The 21,596-nt window shown below is 39.9% G+C and overlaps 1 protein-coding gene across 1 annotated transcript; it reads left to right on the top strand.

The window, feature by feature from the left end:
- The first annotated feature begins 10,156 nt into the window (after window positions 1–10,156).
- On the top strand, window positions 10,157–13,080 carry LOC139641150 (programmed cell death 1 ligand 1-like). Its single transcript, XM_071515417.1, has 4 exons — window positions 10,157–10,326; window positions 10,419–10,515; window positions 10,874–11,242; window positions 11,471–13,080. Exons 1-4 carry the CDS (start codon window positions 10,324–10,326, stop codon window positions 11,836–11,838), a joined length of 837 nt encoding a protein of 278 aa, XP_071371518.1. The 5' UTR covers window positions 10,157–10,323; the 3' UTR covers window positions 11,839–13,080.
- Window positions 13,081–21,596: the final 8,516 nt, after the last annotated feature.

The raw sequence follows: 21,596 nt of genomic DNA, 5'->3' as shown, positions 1-21,596 counted from the left end.
CATCTTCATCGCAGCGCTGGGCAGGCTGGCAGAAAACCTCAGCAAGAGTTATCTGTGTGTGTGTGTGTGTCTGTACAATATAAAACTGATTGCCAAAAATTCTCCCTTGCTATGAAAGCAATATCTAGCCGCGGCTACAAAAATGAGCAAATTGCTCTTAGAGATAAATGAGTAGTCATAGAAACAGAGAACACTTTTCACACTCTTTTACGAAGAGATGCAGAATCATGATACCACCGACAGAGAGTTTACCCAAGGACACCGCCACCAGCGCTCGCTCAGGATGTCTCTCATTATGCCTCTCTTTTCTCCTTCAGTTCCTCCTCTTCTTATTTTCTTTTCTTATCTCTTTTCTTGTGTTGTTTTTCTTGTTGCTGTTCTTGTTCTTCTTCTCCTGCTTCACTTTGTCCTCCAGTCCCCACTACATCTACCATTTCTGCTATTCCACTGACATGTTGACTCAATTTCAATTCAATTCAAGGTGCTTTATTGGCATGACAGTTCACAAACAAACAATATTGCCAAAGCATGTAACAGGAGATTAATCATCAATAAAATTATTAAATAACAAAAAAATAATAATAATAATAATAATAATAAATAATAATAAATAATAATAATAAATAAATAAATGAAGTAACAGAAAAATAATTCCATCCCCTCCCCTGTATTATTGTGTGTGTGTGTGTGTGTGTGTGTGTGTGCGTGTGTGTGTGTGTGTGTGTGTGTGTGTGTGTGTGTGTGTGTGCGTGTGCGTTGTTGTGCCTCCACTGTCTACTGACTATCACTGTTTCTGTGTTTATGTCACTTGTGTTTCTGAGGAAACATAAACCAGCAAAATATCATCTTACCCAATTAAAAAAAAAAAAAAACAGAACTTTTCACATACATTCACATATTATTCTTCACATTTCTCATTCAACTGTGTGTCCCTCTTCCCTTAGAGTGTGACAGCAATCTACAAATTTAGCAGCTAATGCTGCACACTGACTTTTCTCCCCACACAGGTAGGGCAGTTTGAGAGGATCAGGCAGATGGTTGAATTCTGGGTAAATTCTGCCTATCCTCTCAAAATAAGTCTGTCTCACATGTTTGTATCTGTCACAGCGTAACAGGAAGTGACTTTCTGTCTCTGTCTCTCCCTGACAACAGAATAAACACAACCTGCTCTCCCTGGGTTGCCAGGTCTGCCTGTGGCGGCCTGTTTCTACAGCCAGCTTGTGAGCACAGAGCCTGGACCTTGTTAGGGATTTCCTCAGTTTGCTGTTGGTCACAGTGGTCAGATATTCTGCCACTGTGTACTCTCTGTCTAGGGTCAGATAGAGTTCTAATTTGCTTTGTGTTTTTGTTTTTTCCTTCCAATAGGTGATATATTTTTCTTTCTGATTTGAAATTATTTGGTTGGTCCAGAGAGACTGAGGATTGTCCTGAATCCCTGGTGTTTGTGTCCAGAAGGAACTCTTCTTGTCCTTGTTGGACTCTTGGCACTGAAGAGCTTTATACTGATATGAGTAAGGGTCGCTGCATCGGAGATGTTTGTAGAATTTGATGGCTCGTTTCTGAATGTTGATGATGATCGGATACTGGCCGAGTTCTGCCCTGCATGCATTACTGACTGTGTTCCTCTGGACTCCCAGGATGATTTTGCACAACTCTGCATGCAGGACTTCCAGTGGGTGTTTTTCCCATTTTGAGAAATCTTGATTGGCTAGAGGACCCCACACTTCACTACCATATAGCATAATTGGATGTATTACTGAATTTAGAATTTTGAGCCAGGTCCTAATTGGGATGTCAATTGGAATTTTTCTTTTGATGGCGTAGAAAGCTCTTCTTGCTTTCTCTTTCAGTTCATTCACAGCCAAGTTAAAACGTCCTGTGGAATTGATAATCAATGCTTCCAATGCAATTCCTTTGAAACAGAAACAGAGGCCCTTTGGGAAGGCCAAGGAACTCTTACAAGTGATTACATTGCACTGAACAATGTATTTGTATTTAACTAGAAAAGATACACCTGGGGAAATGGAGAAGTGAAAACGCAGGCTTATATGTGATAAAACTGCTCAGTTTTACCCTAGCTTCATTGCAAAATGGATGAGAAATCAATTGCACTGAGGCTTTGTAGCTGTGATCAGAGTAGAAATAAAACAGTCAAGCAGTGAGGATCTTACATATCAAGCCTTTGGCCTCCAGCCAGTGTTTTTACTGCTGTTTGTCTACCAGGCATCTGGGAGAAAGTCAGAGAATTCACTTTTGGATCCCCGGCTCCATCGTAGAACGAGGCCCGTGAACAACCACTGTTGAATACTTAGAGAAAGAGAGTTTACTCCGTAACTCTCTGTCTTTGCCAACCTTCACTCGAACCAGTGGAATGACAACCGCTGAAGCATTTCATAAACATCTTCCAGTCTCCAGTGTTCTCGTCTGGATTGATCTCTACTCCTTTGTGATTTTATTCTTTTTAAGCCAAATTATACACACTGACATGATGTCTCAGACAATTAAATGTTCTCAGTGGGAGAGCCAGAGAGCAGTGGAACATGGCAGGGAATTATGATTTTTCACGGTAAAGACAACAGAACAGCCTTTCCCACATTTGCATAAGATATAAACAAGACTCCAAGGGACGGAAGGAGCTAATTTAACTGACAGCGGTGGGGAAACACTGCGTGTGCATTTCAGGAGTAATTCTACTGACACTCACATTGTGTCAGTGCTAGATGTACCTACAACTTTGCCTGTTCGAACCTTTGCACAGCGTAAATGGTTGGTTTCTGCACAGTCAAGTCTGCGTCATGAAACTGGGATATGACTAAAACCTAAAAGCTATAGTAAAAGTGAGAACAGATGAAAATATCAATATCACCTTTGCAGAAACTCTTGGCTCAGAATGGCTCATGTTTAGCTGATGTTCGCCCCCCTTGGTGTTCCGATCTGGTTGGATGGTGTAGGATCTGGTGAGGCCACTAGAGATTTGCCTCCAGACAGACAGACAGCACAACAGTATCTTCTTGGTGCCTGACTAAAACATTATTGATCTACTAGCTATAGGCTAATGGATCATTTATACTGTGATTAATATGGCTAAACAGACAAAAATGCAAAGCAAAAGCAGTCTGCTGTTTCAGTGTAGGCAAAAGGTGATATCAAATGCTCCGGTGCCTGTTTATTCAGCAACATGAGAGTAAATGGTGTAGTCACAGTGAGTAATCTCATAGTAAATTCAATCACAAAGCTAAATTCAACTGGATGCTTGCTGATTTAATTTTCACAGACAGAGACACTTGAGCCTAGGGCCACAAGGTGATTCAATTGCATTTCAAATGTTATTACATTCAGCAGGGATCATTTGTTACATCAACATCTAGTTAAACTCATTACACAATGAAAACATAAATTGAAAAGAAAATGACAGTATAGCTAACAACCCCTGACTCCATGTTGCCTGCTTCTATACATAGCGTTGCTTTGACTACGTCTTTTATTCCCATTAGCAGCTGTCTAATTATAGTAATTCAACATGTTTCAAGCAGGGGAGACCAGCTTGTGCCATGCTTTTATCATCTGTAATTAACTGCCAATCCCATGGTGAGCCACATTGATTTTTGACATTGACTCTGACTCCATTCATGGAAGCTCGAAAGAAGGGAAGATTTTATTTGAAGTCTTCTTCATTTCCTCCTCTCCATCCTGCCGGTGCTGCAGCACTAGCCAGGTACACATGATCAGATATTCCTGACAGAAAGGCTCTCAGCAGATAGCTGAAAGCTCACAGATAGATCACCTGTATTGCATTGCCATGAATGTCCATAACACCCATTAATGTTACTGAGAGTAATGGCACAGCACTCGCAATGCTCTAATATGGGTGTAGGAAACTTATTATGTTCATTTATAGGGTTCCATCAAGTCTCAGTTCCATTAAAACCTAAGTGGCTGTGCATGTCACAGCAACTAAAAGATGTGTGTAACCGACATTCTTCACGCGATGCACGACAGGGGCTGGCAGAGAGGAACTATAAATTTCTAAGGGGGATAGCACAGGTTAGGGTGAATCTTCCTCTTTGCCATCCACTCAGAACCTGAAGAATAGACCTTTAGCAGAAGCCTTTTAAATACCATAGCAACCATTCCCGACAGCCAGTTGGAAGACCACTGACAAGCTAGAAGACCTCGTTCCACTGGTGATCCTTCAACCTACAGTACATGAACACATGGAAAATATGACGGTGTGTGTCAATATAAGCTATTTTACGATACCCATTACAGTTTGCCTTCCACACGCTTTAAAATGATACAGTGTTATCTGATTAGTGAAATAGAAATAGCAATTGTAGTCAAAGTTTAGGGAAGTAACGTTATTTTATAGTAATGTTTGCCTCAGACTTAGTCCGGCTAGGTAACGCTAAGTAAATCACCAGCTGCATAAACAAATCCCAAAACCCACAACAAAAGCAGTATATGGTGTTGTATATGCTAGCAATCATTCAGACATTTCGTTCCCCATATTTGGAAAGCTATAGCTAGTTAAAATGTCTTGCCGATATGAAATGATCTGTGCAGACCCTGTACTGTACTGATTCTGCCTTTAGCTTGCAATTGATTAAGGCTATCCATTATCATCTTGTTTTGTTTTGTTTTGTTTTGTTTTGTTTTTGTTATTTTCCCTTGATTTTGTTTGTTTTTTCGTGCCTTATTGGAACAGCCAATGACAAGTTAACCGCAGCAAGTCACACTACGCAATTCCACTGGAATTACGTGGTGGTTTCCAACATGGCCGCCAGATGGATCAGAATGCTTCATAACTTATCACTGCCCTGTTGATGTCGCCATATTGACTCCCACAATTCAGAGAAAGTTCCGACCATTTTATTAAAATCCCCATGAAATGAATTCCCATTACTTTTACTTCCTGGAAAACAGTATATCTTTAATGCTGTACCATTAGGCGTAAATATAAACTCCAAACAATAAAACCACAGATTTTTGAACAGTCCACCCCTCCACCCCTCCCGTCAAATAAAATCTCATCTTCCATTGGTTTAGACTTTTGAATGAACTCTCACTACGTTATGTCTCACCCCAACATCCTGTTTCAACAGGAATACATCAAATCAAAGAAGTAAATGTGTCATTTTATGGGGTCTTTAAATTACACACTCTACTTTCCAAGTAGCCAACCAATTAAAATGCCATTTAAATGTCAAATGTGCCGTCGGTTGTAAAAAACAAGTTGAGATGGAGGGGGTGAAATTTATTTGCCCACTGATACAGAGAAATATGACATAGCAATTTGGAAACTTAATGTTATCTTACCCTAATCAGGAACAACTTTTTCTCTTGAAGATTAAGTAGATACATTTCACCCACTCTGAAGTGAAATACCAAAATACATTGGCATTTTTGTACGGTTCAAGACTTTCACCAAAATATTGAGAATGGTTGTGAATAAGATCTAGGCCTGTAACTCTATATATCATGAAACAACAGAGTGGGGAGTTAATCTGCGGACTTTAGCCATGTCAGCGATGTTGGTGGTAGAGAGCAGCCTAGGGGTCACAACCTCCAAGTCAGCCTTTTTCCCACGGCGCAGCACACACATTCTTCAAAGACAATTGGCTCGTTTATATTTTATCAAGACAAACACCATCTCTGGTGGGGCTCGGCCTCCTCCATGCTTTGCGGTACTATTGTGCAGTGCATGGAAAAACACCTCACTTAATGCCTTATTCACCTTCTGAGGAAAAGAAGGAGCCGTTCCTTTGAGGAGCAGTAAAGAAAGTCTTAGGTGAGGATTTCCTCTTCTATCATCAGCAGCCCTCTTCTAGCCTCCTGACAGGTGTGTGAGAAGCGATGGGCATCTCTCTGTAGTGCCGCACTGTTTGCAGGTTATTGTCACCCAAGGCAAAGAGAGATGAGAGAAACGGTTCCACTGGTTAGGATGGAAGGCTCGCCCTCGGGGGAAACAGCATCTTTCCCAGACTGCTGGGTGAGGGAGAAGTCCTGTGGAAAAGCTTCAGTGAGAATATCTGCACACTGGCTTGGACTCTTTGAACTGTGTTTACTAGCCATCATTTAGCGTTTGATCCCAATGATGAGATGAGAAAATATTGTTCTGGCCAAAACAGGAATAGATACCACTGCTGACTGTACAGTAATATGATTCATACAATATAGCTCATGATAGTGCAAAACAGCAATAGCCTCTGTACAAATGTTTGCAGGTTTGCAAGGCTTGACAGGTAAATACTGTAGCTAACTCTGAACTTTTTAACCAAACTAAAAGTGGAAAACACACTGTAAAGACTGCACCTGTGCTTTTTCAACCTGCATCTAACAGTGCAATGGAAATACAAATCACATTAACAACTTATTTTTCATCAGTCATTCTGCAGGACTCTGACGCCTATCTGGAAAAAATAGTCTCATAAATTTTCTCATTTGTTTTTGTTTCTTGAGGAGACAAACTTTGTTTCACACATTCGTGCCCCCTCTCGTCTCTGTCTGTCAGCCAAAGAGGAGTGTGACAATGCAACAACTCCCTCACTCATTTCAATCATATTTCATCTTGTCCTAGTTTGCCCCTGGGAGGAGTGACTTGTCATTTCTGTGGTGTAATGGCAGGAAGGAAAGGGGGGAATGCCTGACTAGCTTTTCACCCTGGATCACAACAGCGTTTGGAGATGCTGGCGTCTGGTCATCTCACCTTGAGGAATGTAATTTCTGCTGCATTCCTTGCCAGTATCAAGCTGATGGCAACAGATCGCTTGCTTTTTATATCTCAGAATTAAGGGCCTGCTTCACTGTGCTGACAAAACTCTGTTCCACAAGACCATAATCAAAGGCAAATAAAATATGCTGTTTGCTCTAAAACTGCACGCTGTAGGAGAAATGGAAGGAACTTTTCTGTGGTTTTGAAATGTGCAATAATAAATTGCAAATCCAACATATCCTGAGGGCCAATGTTACACTGTGATTCACAAAATGACAGATAAATCTTTTTATATTGATGACAGGTGATTAACAGAAAAAACAGGAGTTGAAGCGCTTCTTGAACCAAGGAATATGCCTGCGGCTTTTAGCTTGGAATCGGGATCTGGGAAATTGGCCCAGCATTCATGTCTGTTATCTTACATAAATTTAATTACAGCCAGTATGGTTTGTTTATTTGGCATAACAGCAGAATATTCTTGGGCAAGCTATGACAGCTCAACCAAATTCAACTGATTGCTACATTACAAAATCTGTTATGTAAACACTTTCATTGTTTGCTCCAAAAAGACACTACCAGCAAAAAAACTCCTTGATGAACACAATGTTCAACCACTAATGACCAGGTAATAGAAAGGATTTTGTGTTGTTCAACACAAAAACTATACAATCCAAAATGTCATGTCTTCTTTACTTTGCCAAGCTGGTATAAAGTTGTTGTAAAGTTCTTGTAAATGTAACTCAGTCTTCACACCAGTGCCCCAAGCTCAAGTCCCACCTTAAAAACATAATGTCATCACCTTCCAGAGGTTTAGCATGTTGAATGAGTCAGGGTGAGAATGATTGCACAACACTGGTAGATCAGAATCTCCTCCATGCCATAAGCACACATGGTTAAAAGCACAACAGGCTGTTTCCGTTATGATTCAGATGAACCTGATGCTATCAGGGACAAAAAAAAACAGGAGTGGCATTTTGCAATCAATCTTAGTGGCATCAAGATGAGTGTATTATAGAAAACAACAGTCTTTACAGTAGCGTAGTAGTCATTACATGAGTAACTATCATCATGGGAAAAAAAGTGTAATGGGGAAATCCACAGAAATGGCACATTACATCATGAGCAACAATTGGTGTGTGTGTGTGTGTGTGTGTGTGTGTGTGTGTGTGTGTGTGTGTGTTTGTGCTAATTGTCCCACATGAGGACATCATAGGTCCATAAGAATGCCAGCACACATCTTTTGAAACCCAACTTGTGACCTTTAATGACTAACATGATGAATTATAGCAGTAGAAAAATATCAGCCTGTTCGTCATGCCGGAGGGCTTCTTATCAACCACAGCCTGAAAAACGGATGAAGAAAGTGATTACTTTGGAGTTCATTTAGTAAAAGCCATTATGAAGGTTCTGGCCCATCCTATTTGAAGGGTAATGCTGTCATTAGTTTTATCAATGAGGATAGAGATTTGAATGCCCCCCCTGCGTAGAGGCTGATATGCTGTCTTTCATACAGTTGGTCAGTTTTAATGCTGCTGTGATTAGATGTGGACTGTAATTACTGCTCAAAGCCAATCTCGCTTTTCGATGCATTTTCTGGCAAGACCCACAGAAGCTCTTATTACCGCTGGGTGATTAAAAAGAAGCTTTTACAATAGGAGTCTAAATTACGGACAGAGCTGAACGTTCAAAAAACAAGTCAATAGAGGAGTGCAGGAGTTCAATGAGAAATCTTTTTTTTTTTTTTACCAAATTTTTATTAATTTTCAACAAAAAACTGCAGACATACAATCAGTTAAATAGGTAAACATAACATAGCAGAAATATGATGTGCAAAAGAGGTTGACATTTTATACTAAGTTCAGCTTAGAAAAAATAAATAAATACATAAAAATAACAAATTAAAAATAGTAACAGACAGAAAGTAAAATAAATTATACAATAATAACAATAATAATATTGGCAAAATGAAAATGTATACATAAAGATGTACATGTGCAAATACATACATACATAAACTACATACACACACACACACGCACACATACACCAGCACACATACCTTCTCCACCCAGGTATATATATAGAAATAAATGAAGTCAAAATTTCAAAATGATAAGCCATACTCTCAGTATTGAAATCAGCTGCTAGCACCATATCTCTTAATTCACCCGTGGCAGTACACTGAAAAATGTCTGCATATACAAGAGTAACAAAAACAAACTAAGGAAACAAAACCAGGAAAGAGAAACGGTCAATAAGGAAAAAACCCAGTCACTCTTCCCCAGGACCAAAAGGAAAAACACAAATCCATTGCATTCAGTTCAGAAGATCTTTAAGAATTCAATGAGAAATCTAAGATTGATGCAGTCAGTGCATTTAGTCTGAGACCCGTTATTGACACTCAGGAAAATATGAATGATTATTCTCAACCCCAAGTTTAGTGGGAAACTTGTTTGGTGTTGCTGCTAATCTGTGACTCGGCTATATGGCTGTCTCGTTGGACAGGCTTTCCTTTTGTTTTGTTTAACCAAATTCACTCATTCTGAAGGAAATACAGTGCAGTAATTTCCACCAATCAGCCTGCTGTCAGATGAACGCCCACCTTCTGTGTTTTTCTCTCTGTGTGCCTCAACAATAACTGCAGCAACAATGGCAATTGTTTCATCTACCTAGAACAGCACAAACTCAATCCAACTGTAATGTGTGGGTGTCGCAAAGAGGATTGCTCATTGCTCTCAGAGGAAATTGTAAACAGAGAAAATCAAATGGAATCAGCAACACTGACCTTCAAAACTGTTAAGATGTTTATATCTAACCTCTGGGACTTGTCTTATTTTAAATGCAGGGAGAGACAGAATTGTTTACTGTGTTTACATTGCAACACAAACTAGTGGAAAGATTGCTCTTGGCAGTAAAAGAGGCATGAGGATGTGTGCTTGGCCATGGGGCTGATGGAGATTCTTGTCTTGGTAGAGAGATGAACAAAACTGGTTCGATCTGGAATACTGATGAACTATTAACAATATACATACGTATTTAGAAATTATTAATTACACACATACATTCAAGAAACAATAAATAGTCTGTATTTTAGAGATAAAAATAACAGTAAGCCTACCCAGAATAAAATATAAGCTAAAATCTTGAGAAAAGAAAACAGTTTCTATGATATATTTACTAGCCGAGCTAACCTGTAAAAAGAATATGAAAGGATGAGACTATGAGCATCAAAATGTTTTCCATTAGATGATCTAAACAAGTTCAGGGTTTTATAAACAAGACAGGATTGATCAGATAACTGAAGCTCCACTCCACTCTCTGACTCTCAACCTTAAGCATTGTTCACCACTCATTCCTGAGCAGGCTAATGGCTTGCCTGCACACGTTCAAGTGTAAACCTGATGCTACATGACCTGAGGTGTGTATTCAAAATGCTGAGGAAGAGTCAGCAGACTCTCTGTCACACACAAAGCCCCTCTTTGCCTCACGCACGTTGAATGAAGTAGACTTAAACGGAGCTAACCTTTCATTGATATGTGTTTATTCTATTGGAGAAGGCCTTGACTGGATGAAATAAGTACATTTATTAGCAGTGTATTCAGAGGAACATCATGGTAAGTATAAACAAACTTGTTATGCTTCATGTTGTGTCCATCTAGTTGGCTTTGATTTGGTTCATCTAATCTTAGAAAATATTAATTTCAAGTTTAAGGAATTGAGCTTCATATTGCGTGCAAGGACAGAGTTCGTACTTGGCTGGGTTTCCATCGTCTGGTTCACTTCAATAGTCGGCAGCAGCAACGGTGAGTGTGTTTCTTCAGTGGTATGAAAAGAAATGTTTGGCATGCTCCAAAAGTTTGTCCGAAATTCTTCTTCGTTTTTTTCAAGGATGACTTTTTGTGTGTTGATATTCTTTAAGAAAAGATGAAGCGCATCAAAATGTGGATTTAAAAAAAGTTATTCAGGAGGGGAAAAAAACTCAAGTTGTGTCTTGCCCTCTGTAAGAGAAGAAATAGGTAGACCTTCATTAGAGCAGACATGAAAACAGATTCATGAGAAGATGGGTGTGTGTTGAATGATGCTCTAAGACACAAACTAAAGAAATGATTTGCAGGATTGATTCATCAGACTGTATTATGGCCTCTCTCTCTCCCAATCCAGTCATCCATCTCTCCAACAATACATTCAGTCGTCAGTCAACCAGAGAACTGGAGCTGCAGACCAGCCCTCAGGTAGTGGCACAGTGTGGTAAGAACGTGACTCTGGAATGTGATGTCAGCTCATCAAGCGAATTCGATATCAAGAAATTTGCCTGGATGACTGCGGAATCAAAACATCTGTGTCAACTTGAAGATGGCAAACTTGACCACAAAGTTTTGTGTGAAAGCAAAGCAGAGCCTCTCAACAAGCACAGGCACAGGCTCACTCTGACGCTCACCAACATGATGCCAGCCAACCAGGGAGAATACATCTGCAAACTGTACTCCAGTCTCGGAGTAGAGAACAGGAGAACTGTTGTGACACTAGAAGGTGAGTTGACTCACCCAAGTTTTATTTTCATATCAGATGCTTTGGAGGAAAAGAAAATATGATTTCACAATTTTTTCAGTGAACTCACACCTAAAATACAGAATCTGGAAAGATTGAACATGTAAAACACCAGTGAATATGAAACCAGTGAAAATGTCTGATAGCATTTTTCTAGACAGTCTTCATTGTCTTGTATCATCTTTCTAAAACAGTCCCTGATTTTCACAGAATGCCTTGGAAGTTTTGACTTCTCCAACAATCAGTCTCACGTTGAGTGTCAGTTCCATGGAGTTTACCCCAACGGGACGGTCCACTGGCTGCAGGGAAGCTCCAACCTAACAGACTCAGCCACCACACAGACAGAGCAGGACCAACATGGACTGTACAATGTGACGAGCACCCTAAAGGTCCAGCCTGGAGATATGAGCCAGCCTTACACTTGCTCACTGTGGATACCTGCTAGCATGAAGTATCTCTCCAGTCAGAAGCTAGATGTGGTGAAGCCACCAATACCTGACACATCATCAGGAAGCAGCGTCAAACTGCAGTGGATCTGTATCATGGTGGGAACCCTCATGGTGAAATTCATCATCTAAAACGAACTGCACAAACTTCCCAGGCACCAGGCATGAAGAAAAGTTCAAATATGACATATGAGAAATTAAAATGAAACACAGAATTATTTGGGTTCGTTGTAGTGGAACGTTTGTTTCCATCCATTGAAAGTCCAACTACTACTTGGAATTGTTGTACAATACTGCCATCAAGTGGGGAAGTTTGATTTTAAAGATGCACTGTAATTTGTTTGCAAAGCCCTATAACAAGAATAAGCAACCGTGTGCCCATGGAAGGCCAAGACTGCAGCAGCTGATTTCACTGATTAGTACGACTTCAACAAGAGAGGAGGAACTCATCAGTCAAATCTGGTGTAGTGTTTGGTTGGGATGAAAACCTGCAGACTCTCAGCCCCTCATGGCACATGGTTTCAGAGCCCTGGTAGAGGCCTAGTTCCATCTTTGGAATCAAACTTCCCCACTTGATGGCAGCACAGCACTTATCTAATAAAAGATACAGTCTGACAGCTTATGTGCTTTACTCTGAGAAAGGCAGCATGTCTGTTCCAGACAAGCACTGCACTATTCCAGCGTTATCATCCAGAACTAATGAGAATAAAGAGAGACTGATACTGTCACATATACTGTATTTCTGGAATGTAATGCTTTAAAAACAGAAAAACTGAAATTGCCATTTTGTTCATTCAGTATTGTTCTATTTAGATTTCATATTTTCATATTTTCATGTGCTGGTGACTGAATACACACTGTAACTTGTGAGTTGTTCTAAGTCAGATGTGCCTCCAGTTCCTCCTGTTAGCCACAAGGAGGCAGTGTTCCCATCCAAGAGTATTCATCTCTGCAGCAGAGGGATAAGTCTTTCACTACTATCACCTCCTATGAATTCCATATGCTGTAAAGGAGCATGAGAGAATGGGCTACACCTGTTAACCCTCTTCACCCATTAGTATTTATCATTATCATTATTATTATTGTTTCCAGAAATTGTGAATACGAACACTCTGATGGAGAGGAAATTTGCCCAACAGTACCCAGCACTCAATCCCAAATCTGCAGAATGTGTTGTGTACATGATTTGAACAAATGTGTCATTTTTGGATATCTTATTTTGGAACAAAACTCAAGTTTACACTTTCCGTTCACATCAGGCTCCTGACATGTTGAATGACACAGTCATAAGTGGACATTACAAATGGAAATGCGTCTGATGATAATGCAAATCTTGTCAATCTAGAGACATAATAAAGTTAACATTGCATTTGTCTAAGGAGTTTTTTCTTTTAAAGTCTGTTATGTAATCATGCTCCATAAATGTTTTACAAATGAATTATGAACGCTGTATAAATTGTAAGTTGAGAAGATGTTATGTAAGCCCCTTCTACAAAGAAAGCTTTACCTATTAGTCCCCACTGAGAGAAAATTGGCATGGTTGTCAGTAGATGGTAAACCAAGCAAGAAAATGTGCTGCATAATTATGTTCCCACAGGTAGCTTCCATCATGCTAATGTTGGCTACACAGTGAGGAGAAATCCATTAAAGGGAATTGTTTGGCTGGAATCACAAGACAACCATTTTTAATTGGAAATACAAGCAATTCTTCACCTACTTTAAATAAAATGTGTGGATGTTACAGTATATTTTGTCGCTGATGACGCCCTGTTTGGAGGTATGGGAGCAAATAGTGCTTCCCTAACTTCATGTTTCTCTTCTGCTGCTTCCACAGTATAAGGCAGACAAAAGCGGTCTGTCCCTGGGGCGTTGTTGTTGGAATACCAAACTACTGCAGCAAAACAGCCAGTTAAGAGGCCAGATAACGCGGTCCGAGGAGACGCTGCAGAGAGCAGAGGCACAAGAGATCAGTTACCTTGGAGGAGAGAAAAGACTACACTCATTTGCTCCAGTAGAGCCGCAAGAAAATTAGACACATTGGAGATCAATAGAGACAAGCAAGCAGACTATGGATCTGATCAGTGAACATGAGTGTAAGGGCAGTGTAAGGGCGTGTGTTTGTTGTAAAGCTTGGTGTTAAAGGTCACAGGTCGCTGTGATGGGTTAATCAATAAGCGGTCACAACGAGCTCGAGCCACCGTCTGAGGAGAACAACTGCACATGTTGTCAAGAATCTCTTTCACTCACAGTAATATCTCCATAGCACCCACACTATGAAGTTACAGTATACATGCAGGGAGGCACATCATTTATGCATAAGGTTCAGAGGAATGTTAAACAGTATTTATGATCACCCCGAAATAATAATAAATATCCACATCAACTGAGAAGTAATATTTACATTCACTAAATTGAATATTTTCTCTTTCAAAGGAAGAGTAATTATTCATCCATGTTTATCTTATCCTCTTATCCACATATATACAATTATTAAGTGGTTAGAAATTATTTTTTTTATATATATTGTATTTATATATTTATTTATTTATTTATTTTTCTTATATGGCAGAAAGATTTTAATATGCAGTTCAGTGCAAGAGACATGTTTTGGTGTATTTTTTGCAAAGCACCATCTATATTCATATATCCATCAATGTTATTAGTAAAACACTGACAATGTACATAGCATACAGAACACTGTTTGCTATGTATTCGGAAACACAGATGCATTCATGCCTCAATTTGCCCACAGTCTACAGATACATTCAGACATTTAGAGGCAAACAGTCATGTTCCTATGGGTGAACACCAAAGATTATGACACTGCAGCCAAGTGCGGACCCACATCTACCTTATTTCCATTTGATGTGGAATGCATTCACAGGTTATTTCCAGGCTTTGATATACTTCAACCATTTGGTCTGCAAGAAGAACAGGACTGTGGTGATGCTCTCCTCCCTAGATCGCAACACTGCGGTATGGGATGCCTGTTGCCATGGTGAGGTGATGCTGATGCCTTGTGTAAAGACAATAGATTGGATTTTCTCTAATTTGTTGTTTTTCTTCTTTTTGTGCAGATGAATGAAAGAGTCTCTCTAAAAGACCACTGCTTAGATATGCATGGTTTTTAAAAGCACTCTGATTAGAACAGCAATCCGATTCCTCCTCAAACTGATACAGCTGTGGGTGTTATGAATCTGATCTGTTGCATTTGCTTTCATTTTCAGTCCTACATATCCAAATGCACACAGACGGTTCCCTGAGTGACTGGTGAAAAAATATAAGTTTCAAGCAGAGACTTTCATGGAACTGGTATAGGGCCAATCAAAACACAGCAGTCCAACAGAAAGACAAGCGTCTCACCTAATTTCCCTATAAATTGCTTTTATGAAAATGTCTCTGCTACTTGAATACCTTCCTCAATACTTTCTTTAGCAGCCTATTTCTTCTCACCTTTCAATTTTTATTTCATTACTCTGGCGGTGCAGACAAATGTCACCTGGCTGTAAACTCTCACACATCAGCCTCACACATTTTTGTTCAAAGGAGAGCAGAGCAACACGATCTACAGCAGTACAATTCAAACTTTGTCAGATTTAAACACACACACACACACACACACACACACACTCACCTGTACGGAACTGTTGGCAGGAGGTAGACTTCACCCAGGTTAGTTTCACTGTCTGCGTGTCTGACAGCTCGGCCATGTGAAACACACATGTGGGCATCCATGCAGAGCTTGAGTGGCACAATGACGCCAATCCTGCATTCTGCACACAGTACAAACCATCGTGTGCCAAATCTTATCCTTTATTTGTGGAGATCATTTTTTTAAAAGGGAAGTTTCTAATTTTAACAATTTTATTTATGGCTTTTGTCGAAGGTATTAAGTCCAACGTGTGGCACTGTATTTTCTTGTATTAAGCAATACAAACTCACACTGCAGTGCATTGCAATGGTGAGAGTTTACTTATCGCTATCATCAATAGCCTCCTAAATCCTCAAGATCCAGTTGCTGTGTGTTCTAGACCACCACAGTCCAAACATTAAGACTGGAAAAGTCAGACTGAGGTTGGAAAGACAACATGTGTAGTCAACCCCTGTTTCCTGTATGGGATTTTTCAGGACTGTATTTTTTTCAGGATTTCAAGTTTTTTTATACAACTCCCAATTATTCCTAATCAGATACTGTTTGCTGCATTACCTGTTAGCCAGCCATTCTTCCATCTTTACATTTAGATCATCTACAGTATGTGACAATGTGAAGACTGATTGAATCTGTTTGTAATTAATCTAATGTTCTCTCACATGAAGTTCATCTCACAATGAAGTACAAAGCATCCTGACTAGTAAAGTAGTAGGATTAGATGATATGAAAGTGAATACTGGACCCGATCCGGATGAACCCAGACATGAGTTCAAAGCTCTTCCTACTCCCCTTATAAACCAATCTCACGTGAGAGGAAATTGGATTCTGAGAATAATCCCCTTCTCTCCATCCTTCAATTGAGCTGTCATCCTTCCCTCCATTTATTCTCTCATTACACACAGTAGTTCTAGGAAACCAGCCTGAGATCTTCTTGCTAACTGACCACATCATCTCCAGCATGCAAGAACCTGACTGTGATGTGTAGCTAACCATGAACTGACCAACTGAGCCATGAGGTGGAGAGATAAAGCAGACAGAGGAATGTGGGCGTATATATGGATGGACAGTGATAGCCATAGTAGTTCCCCATCCTGCAACTGTGCTGTATTTCCTTCATTAATCAGCTGTAAGCAACTGTTTCCTGAATATGAAACATACTGACAGTGGTGGAAGGAGTACTAGGATGTCCTACTCAAGTAGTATTGCTACTTTGCTGATATTTTACTTGAGTAGAAGTAAAAGTATGGTAACGCTTTATTTTACAGTCCGCTAATTACGGTGTAACTAGTTTGTAATAAAATAACAATGCTGTAGTTACAGGGTAACAAAACAAGATGCACAGGTTGTTCTGGAAAAAAGAAATTCTACACCTTAAAAGCTGAATTGAAGATGAATAACTTTTATTTTTATTTTCATAAAGTATCCCCTCAGATGTGATAGTAGGTAGTAGTAATAGGTAATAGTAATATATAGTAGTAATAGTAGTAGGTAGTAGTAAGATTAGAGTGAGCCAACTTGTGGCTTAAAACAGTGAAAGTGCAACAGGAATTTGCAATAAATAGATGTTTTCCATTAAAAAAAAAAAACCCAGTATCTTAATACAAATTCCAAATATTCCGTTGTGTTTTTTAATGATGTGTAGTTTATAAACCATGTACGAAGTGGGACATCTCTGTCATCAAAGTTTGGGGCCTGAGCTTCATCTGATGAGTCATAATGCAGCTGGACAGAATGCAGCAGAGTTCATAGAATTTAGAATGTCAGTGTCATAAAGACAGACTGACCTGAACACAGACTCAGACTCACAGTTTCATCTCTGATCGCTGTTCACCTGCACATTGAGACAGAAAACTCACATTGCATTCATTTGGAGAAACATCAACAATATCTACCTTTTAGAAAGGAAACCATGGAGAATGATTTCCATCTTGGTAAACCACATGTATTTATAATTTTATTATTTAACAGGATTAGTACAGAGGATTTTGCTGAACAGACAAACAAGACACAGACAGTCAGGATAGCCTAGTTGTTTGTGTTGAAGGATTTGCATTTGTGTCTAGTTCTTCCTTAGTTTGATTTACATTGTAAATTCACAGTTAGATTCGTTGTTGAAACAAAACTATGATGAAAGGCATAAGATGAAGCTATGATGAAGCATGTTGACCTTGAATGAAGCTACATCAGGTGGCCTTATGGTTATTTGATTATTAAGACGTTGCCATTGCATTTCTTTCAGCATCCATGCAAATGGTCGCTTGACTCAATGCCCTTAATGACGATCGCCATGAAAACTTCAACTGCATGTTTGCGAAAGTCCTGAATAAGGAGCAATACCTTTATGCTGAAGCCTCTAGTTTCTCTGGAGTGACTGCTGAGCTCAACTGTGACCTTTCACCTCAGTCTGCTGTTGGTCTCGGCTCCAAACCTGCTTGTGGATTTGAGAGCCTCAATATATGGGAACCAATAGTCAGCACAGCTTCATCAGCATGTAAACTTCTCTTGGATATGGACAAAGGAGACCTTCCTCCCACAGAGAAAGACTCTCCTCTCATGACCGAAGACACAGCGTTAGGTAATGCTGGAGCATCCATCCACCCAGCTCAGCAAGTTGAGGCTCAATCCAACCTGCTCCGCCTTGTTGAGGCTCCCTCCCATGAGGCTCAAATGACTGATGACTTCAAAATCATTGAGAGACTGTGGCAGCTTCAGCACTCCCCCTTTGGTTTTGACGATGACTACCACCTGGAGGCAGTTGGAAAGAGATACCTCTATGCTCCCCCATGTGACACATCTGGATTTGTGGCTGACTGCTGCTCACCCTGTGGGTCCACTCTGGGCTGCCTGGATGAGTGGGAGCCACTGGTCAAATCCCACTTTGACTTGGAGAAGGAGGGATTTGGTGAGGAGCTCCTCTGTGCTTCATCACATCTCTCTAGATTTGCAGTTGACCGCTCCCCACAGCATGGGCCGACTCTGGACCAGCTTGACAAATGGGAACCTGTTGTCAGCAGCACTGATTCTCACCTGATGCAGTTCCTCTCAGTCCTCCTGGAGGAGGAGGAACTTGGTGAAAAGCACATGAATGCTTCCTCATCAGTGAGTTCTACATTTATGGCTGCCTGCTCTTCACACCATGCCCCTACTCAAGATCATCTTGATGAGTGGGAGCCAATCATCAAAGCTGATTCTAAACTGATGCTGTTCCTCCAGGACTTGGAGAAGGAGGAAGAACAATGTCCTTTTATCATCAAGACAGAAACGGTCAACTCTTGTGCACAGATTGAGGCCGCTGCTGAAAGCTCTGTCACCGTCCTGCATCAACCTGAATGTTGTGAGGGAACAAAAGTCACTGTCCTCTCTGCTGGAGTTGACAATATCTCCACCTCAGAGGTGGCTCTCCCCGTCTCTCTTGCTGAAAACACACTGATTCACCTGCTGAAGGAAGGATCAACCAACCTGCTTCAGGAGTCCCAGGCTCCAGCCGTCCAGGTTGAGGTCAAAGCTCCACCAAGCCTTGTGGTTGAAACTGTAAAGGACACCAAGGATCTGTCCGGTCTGACCCTGGAAAACACACTTTCACCAGTCCAACTGGTCAAACCTACAGGACCTCAGAGTTCCAGTGCCAAAGACAGCCTGTCAACAAAACCAAAGAAGAAGAAGTGTGGCTTCTTTTCTTGGCTATCCCGCATATTCAGGAGGAAGAACAAGAAATCTGCTGACAACATGGCTGCAACAGCAGAGACGCCGCTCCATCAGACCTGCCAGACAGAAGGAGATGAGCCAAAGCCCTGCTTGAAAACCCTCTCACCTGCAGTCCACTTCTGAACTCCTGTTATCTTCCTATCCACTTTACACAGTTGAACAACTGAATCATTTTATTTTAATACATTTATTTGCACACTACTGTTATAGTGTCTTTGCGCATTTCTTCAAAACACACCTTTATTCCTGCAGTTATGGGTAACCTGTAGCCTAAAGCAGTGAAAATGTAATGGAATTAATAAATATATGTTGGCCATTAACATTTTCTATACCTCTATTACTAACAATATAATCAATACTTATTCTAAATGTGGTTGTTTTTTCACTGAGTACATTTTGCTTTTAATATAGCACTTGTTTTCTGTAAAAAACAAAAACAAAAACAAACAAAAAAAAACCACATGCCCCACATTTAATACAATTTAGCAGAAAGTCACATACATCCATCTGGTAATCGATGTTAGGAGAGGAGACCCTAGACCAGCTGTTTCTGTAACGATATAGCATACACAAAAATATGGAACTTCAACACACAGTAACAGACTTAAATGAACATACAAGAGCTTTATTGAATTAATATACAGTATGTTGAGATGAAATATCAAATATGTCAATTTTATAATATAAAATGTAAAATAAAAACCTTCATAATCCTTTTTATAAAACAATTTAGGGTCTAAATACTTACTCCATAACTACAAGGAACAAGCACCGATAACATTTGTTTAGTCCCCCCTAATTACGTTACTGTACCCTGTAATTATTTTTTAAGTATGCAGTAATTACAAAAACAGTTACACCATAACTACCTTAGAAATCTCTCATAACTACAAAGTTGTTACCCCTTAATTCCCGGACTTCTTGTTTTGTTACCCTGTACCTGCAGCATTGTTATTTTATTAGTAGCCCATAATAACTAGTTACACTGTAATTAGTGGGCTGTAAAATAAAGTGTTACCATAAGTACTGGTGTAAAAATCTACTTCAGTAAAAGTAAAAAGTAGCTCATTTAAAATGTTTTGGAAAACAGAACGTTGTTAGATGTGATCTTTCCCATGCAATTCTAAATGGACGAGAGTACAGAGTTCGAACTCACTTCTTTTAATTAGAAAATTTGTAAATGACAAAATATAGTGCACAAACAAAGTAAAGCCAGATTAGGTGCAAAAAAAATAAAAAGAATTACAGAGCATAAAATTAATTCAAGACAAAATATTCAAGACATTCCACATGCAAACAAGTGCAAAAAAGTCTACTAAGTAAAGCAAGAGCAATCCCTATATGATACATCAGTCAGCAGTCACCCCACCCCTGACTTGTCTCCCCTAGGGAGACAAGTCAGTCCAATTTGAGTGAGTCTTGAAGCCTATTCCATCTATGAGGAGTGTAAAAGGTGAAAGCTGTCTTTCCTGACTCTGTGTTCATGCGTGGAATATCCAATCTAATGTATTCTTGCGAACATGTATGGTATCCTATAGCACTGAATCTTAAGATTTGCAGTTTCTGTTGCCTACAAAATGTGTACTCTGCAATGGTAATGAATAGTTCTGATTTCTTTAACACCTGAGACATGAAGTGTGACTCCTGAAATGCCAATGTCTTAATTATTTCCTCTGAGACAGAGGTTTGATTGAGCCTCCCTTTCCATCATTAACAGCAGTTCCACACTTTCCCTTGCAAACTGAAATATCACGAGACACTGTCTTAGCAGGTGCACTTGACATTTAGGAGATTCAGATTCTAAATGACTTCCCTTGATCCGTCGTGTGCTTAATGTTTCAGCAATACACAACTTTCATGTGGCAAGACTTTCTCCTCAAGTCCTCAAGTTAGTTTACAGTTGCTAATGCACCTCTTCTGGTCATTAATTTATGTTTCCTAAACTGAAAAAACATTTCACTCTAGCCTCTAATTCATTTGTCATTAAATTCTGATTCTGTGCGTGTGCATGTGTGTGTGTGTGTGTGTGTGTGTTTGTGTGTGTGTGTGTGCTAACATATGCATGCAGATGTGTGTGTATCTGTTTTTTGACAGTGGCAAGCTGGTATTTAATGAGTCATATAGAGACGAGGCAGAACCCATTATCGATAAATGCTTTAAATTGACAGAATAATTGGCGCTCTGCCAAAGGATGGTAATAAAAAAAAATCTAACATCAAAACTTGAACAGTTATATAACCTTCCAATTACTTTATGTAACTGGTGTTGGTCAAACTCCTCCTTCTCTGCCTCTTCCCCCTGTATCCCTCCATCTGTGGATGCTGTGCACCATTAGCACCACTCTTGCATCTACATCCACACTCAGCGCTTGCCCAGACGCAGTAATGCTTCCATTTAGCAGGTCTGTAGCAATGCGGCAAGTCTGCCAATGATGTGAAAAGCAACTTCCGTGGCAAGAAGCAGGAAGCCTTGAATAATAAGACAGTGCTAAACTTAAACTCAGAACACGTTTCACTTTATATACTGTACAGGA

Source organism: Centroberyx affinis, unplaced genomic scaffold (assembly GCF_046629955.1).
Source record: "Centroberyx affinis isolate AG114_WGS23_722 - 3 ecotype Tasmania unplaced genomic scaffold, CSIRO-AGI_Caff_v1 ptg000348l_1, whole genome shotgun sequence".
Lineage (NCBI taxonomy): Eukaryota > Metazoa > Chordata > Actinopteri > Beryciformes > Berycidae > Centroberyx > Centroberyx affinis.
The sequence above is the reverse complement of the archived record's forward strand: the minus strand, read 5'-3'. Positions and strand labels throughout refer to the sequence as shown.

What these genes read in the sequence shown, in the direction of transcription:
- LOC139641150 (XM_071515417.1), top strand. An exon ending in AATAGTCGGCAGCAGCAACG is followed by an intron (nt 10,516 to 10,873) that starts GTGAGTGTGTTT and finishes CTCCCAATCCAG; the next exon opens with TCATCCATCTCTCCAACAAT. An exon ending in AACTGTTGTGACACTAGAAG is followed by an intron (nt 11,243 to 11,470) that starts GTGAGTTGACTC and finishes TGATTTTCACAG; the next exon opens with AATGCCTTGGAAGTTTTGAC.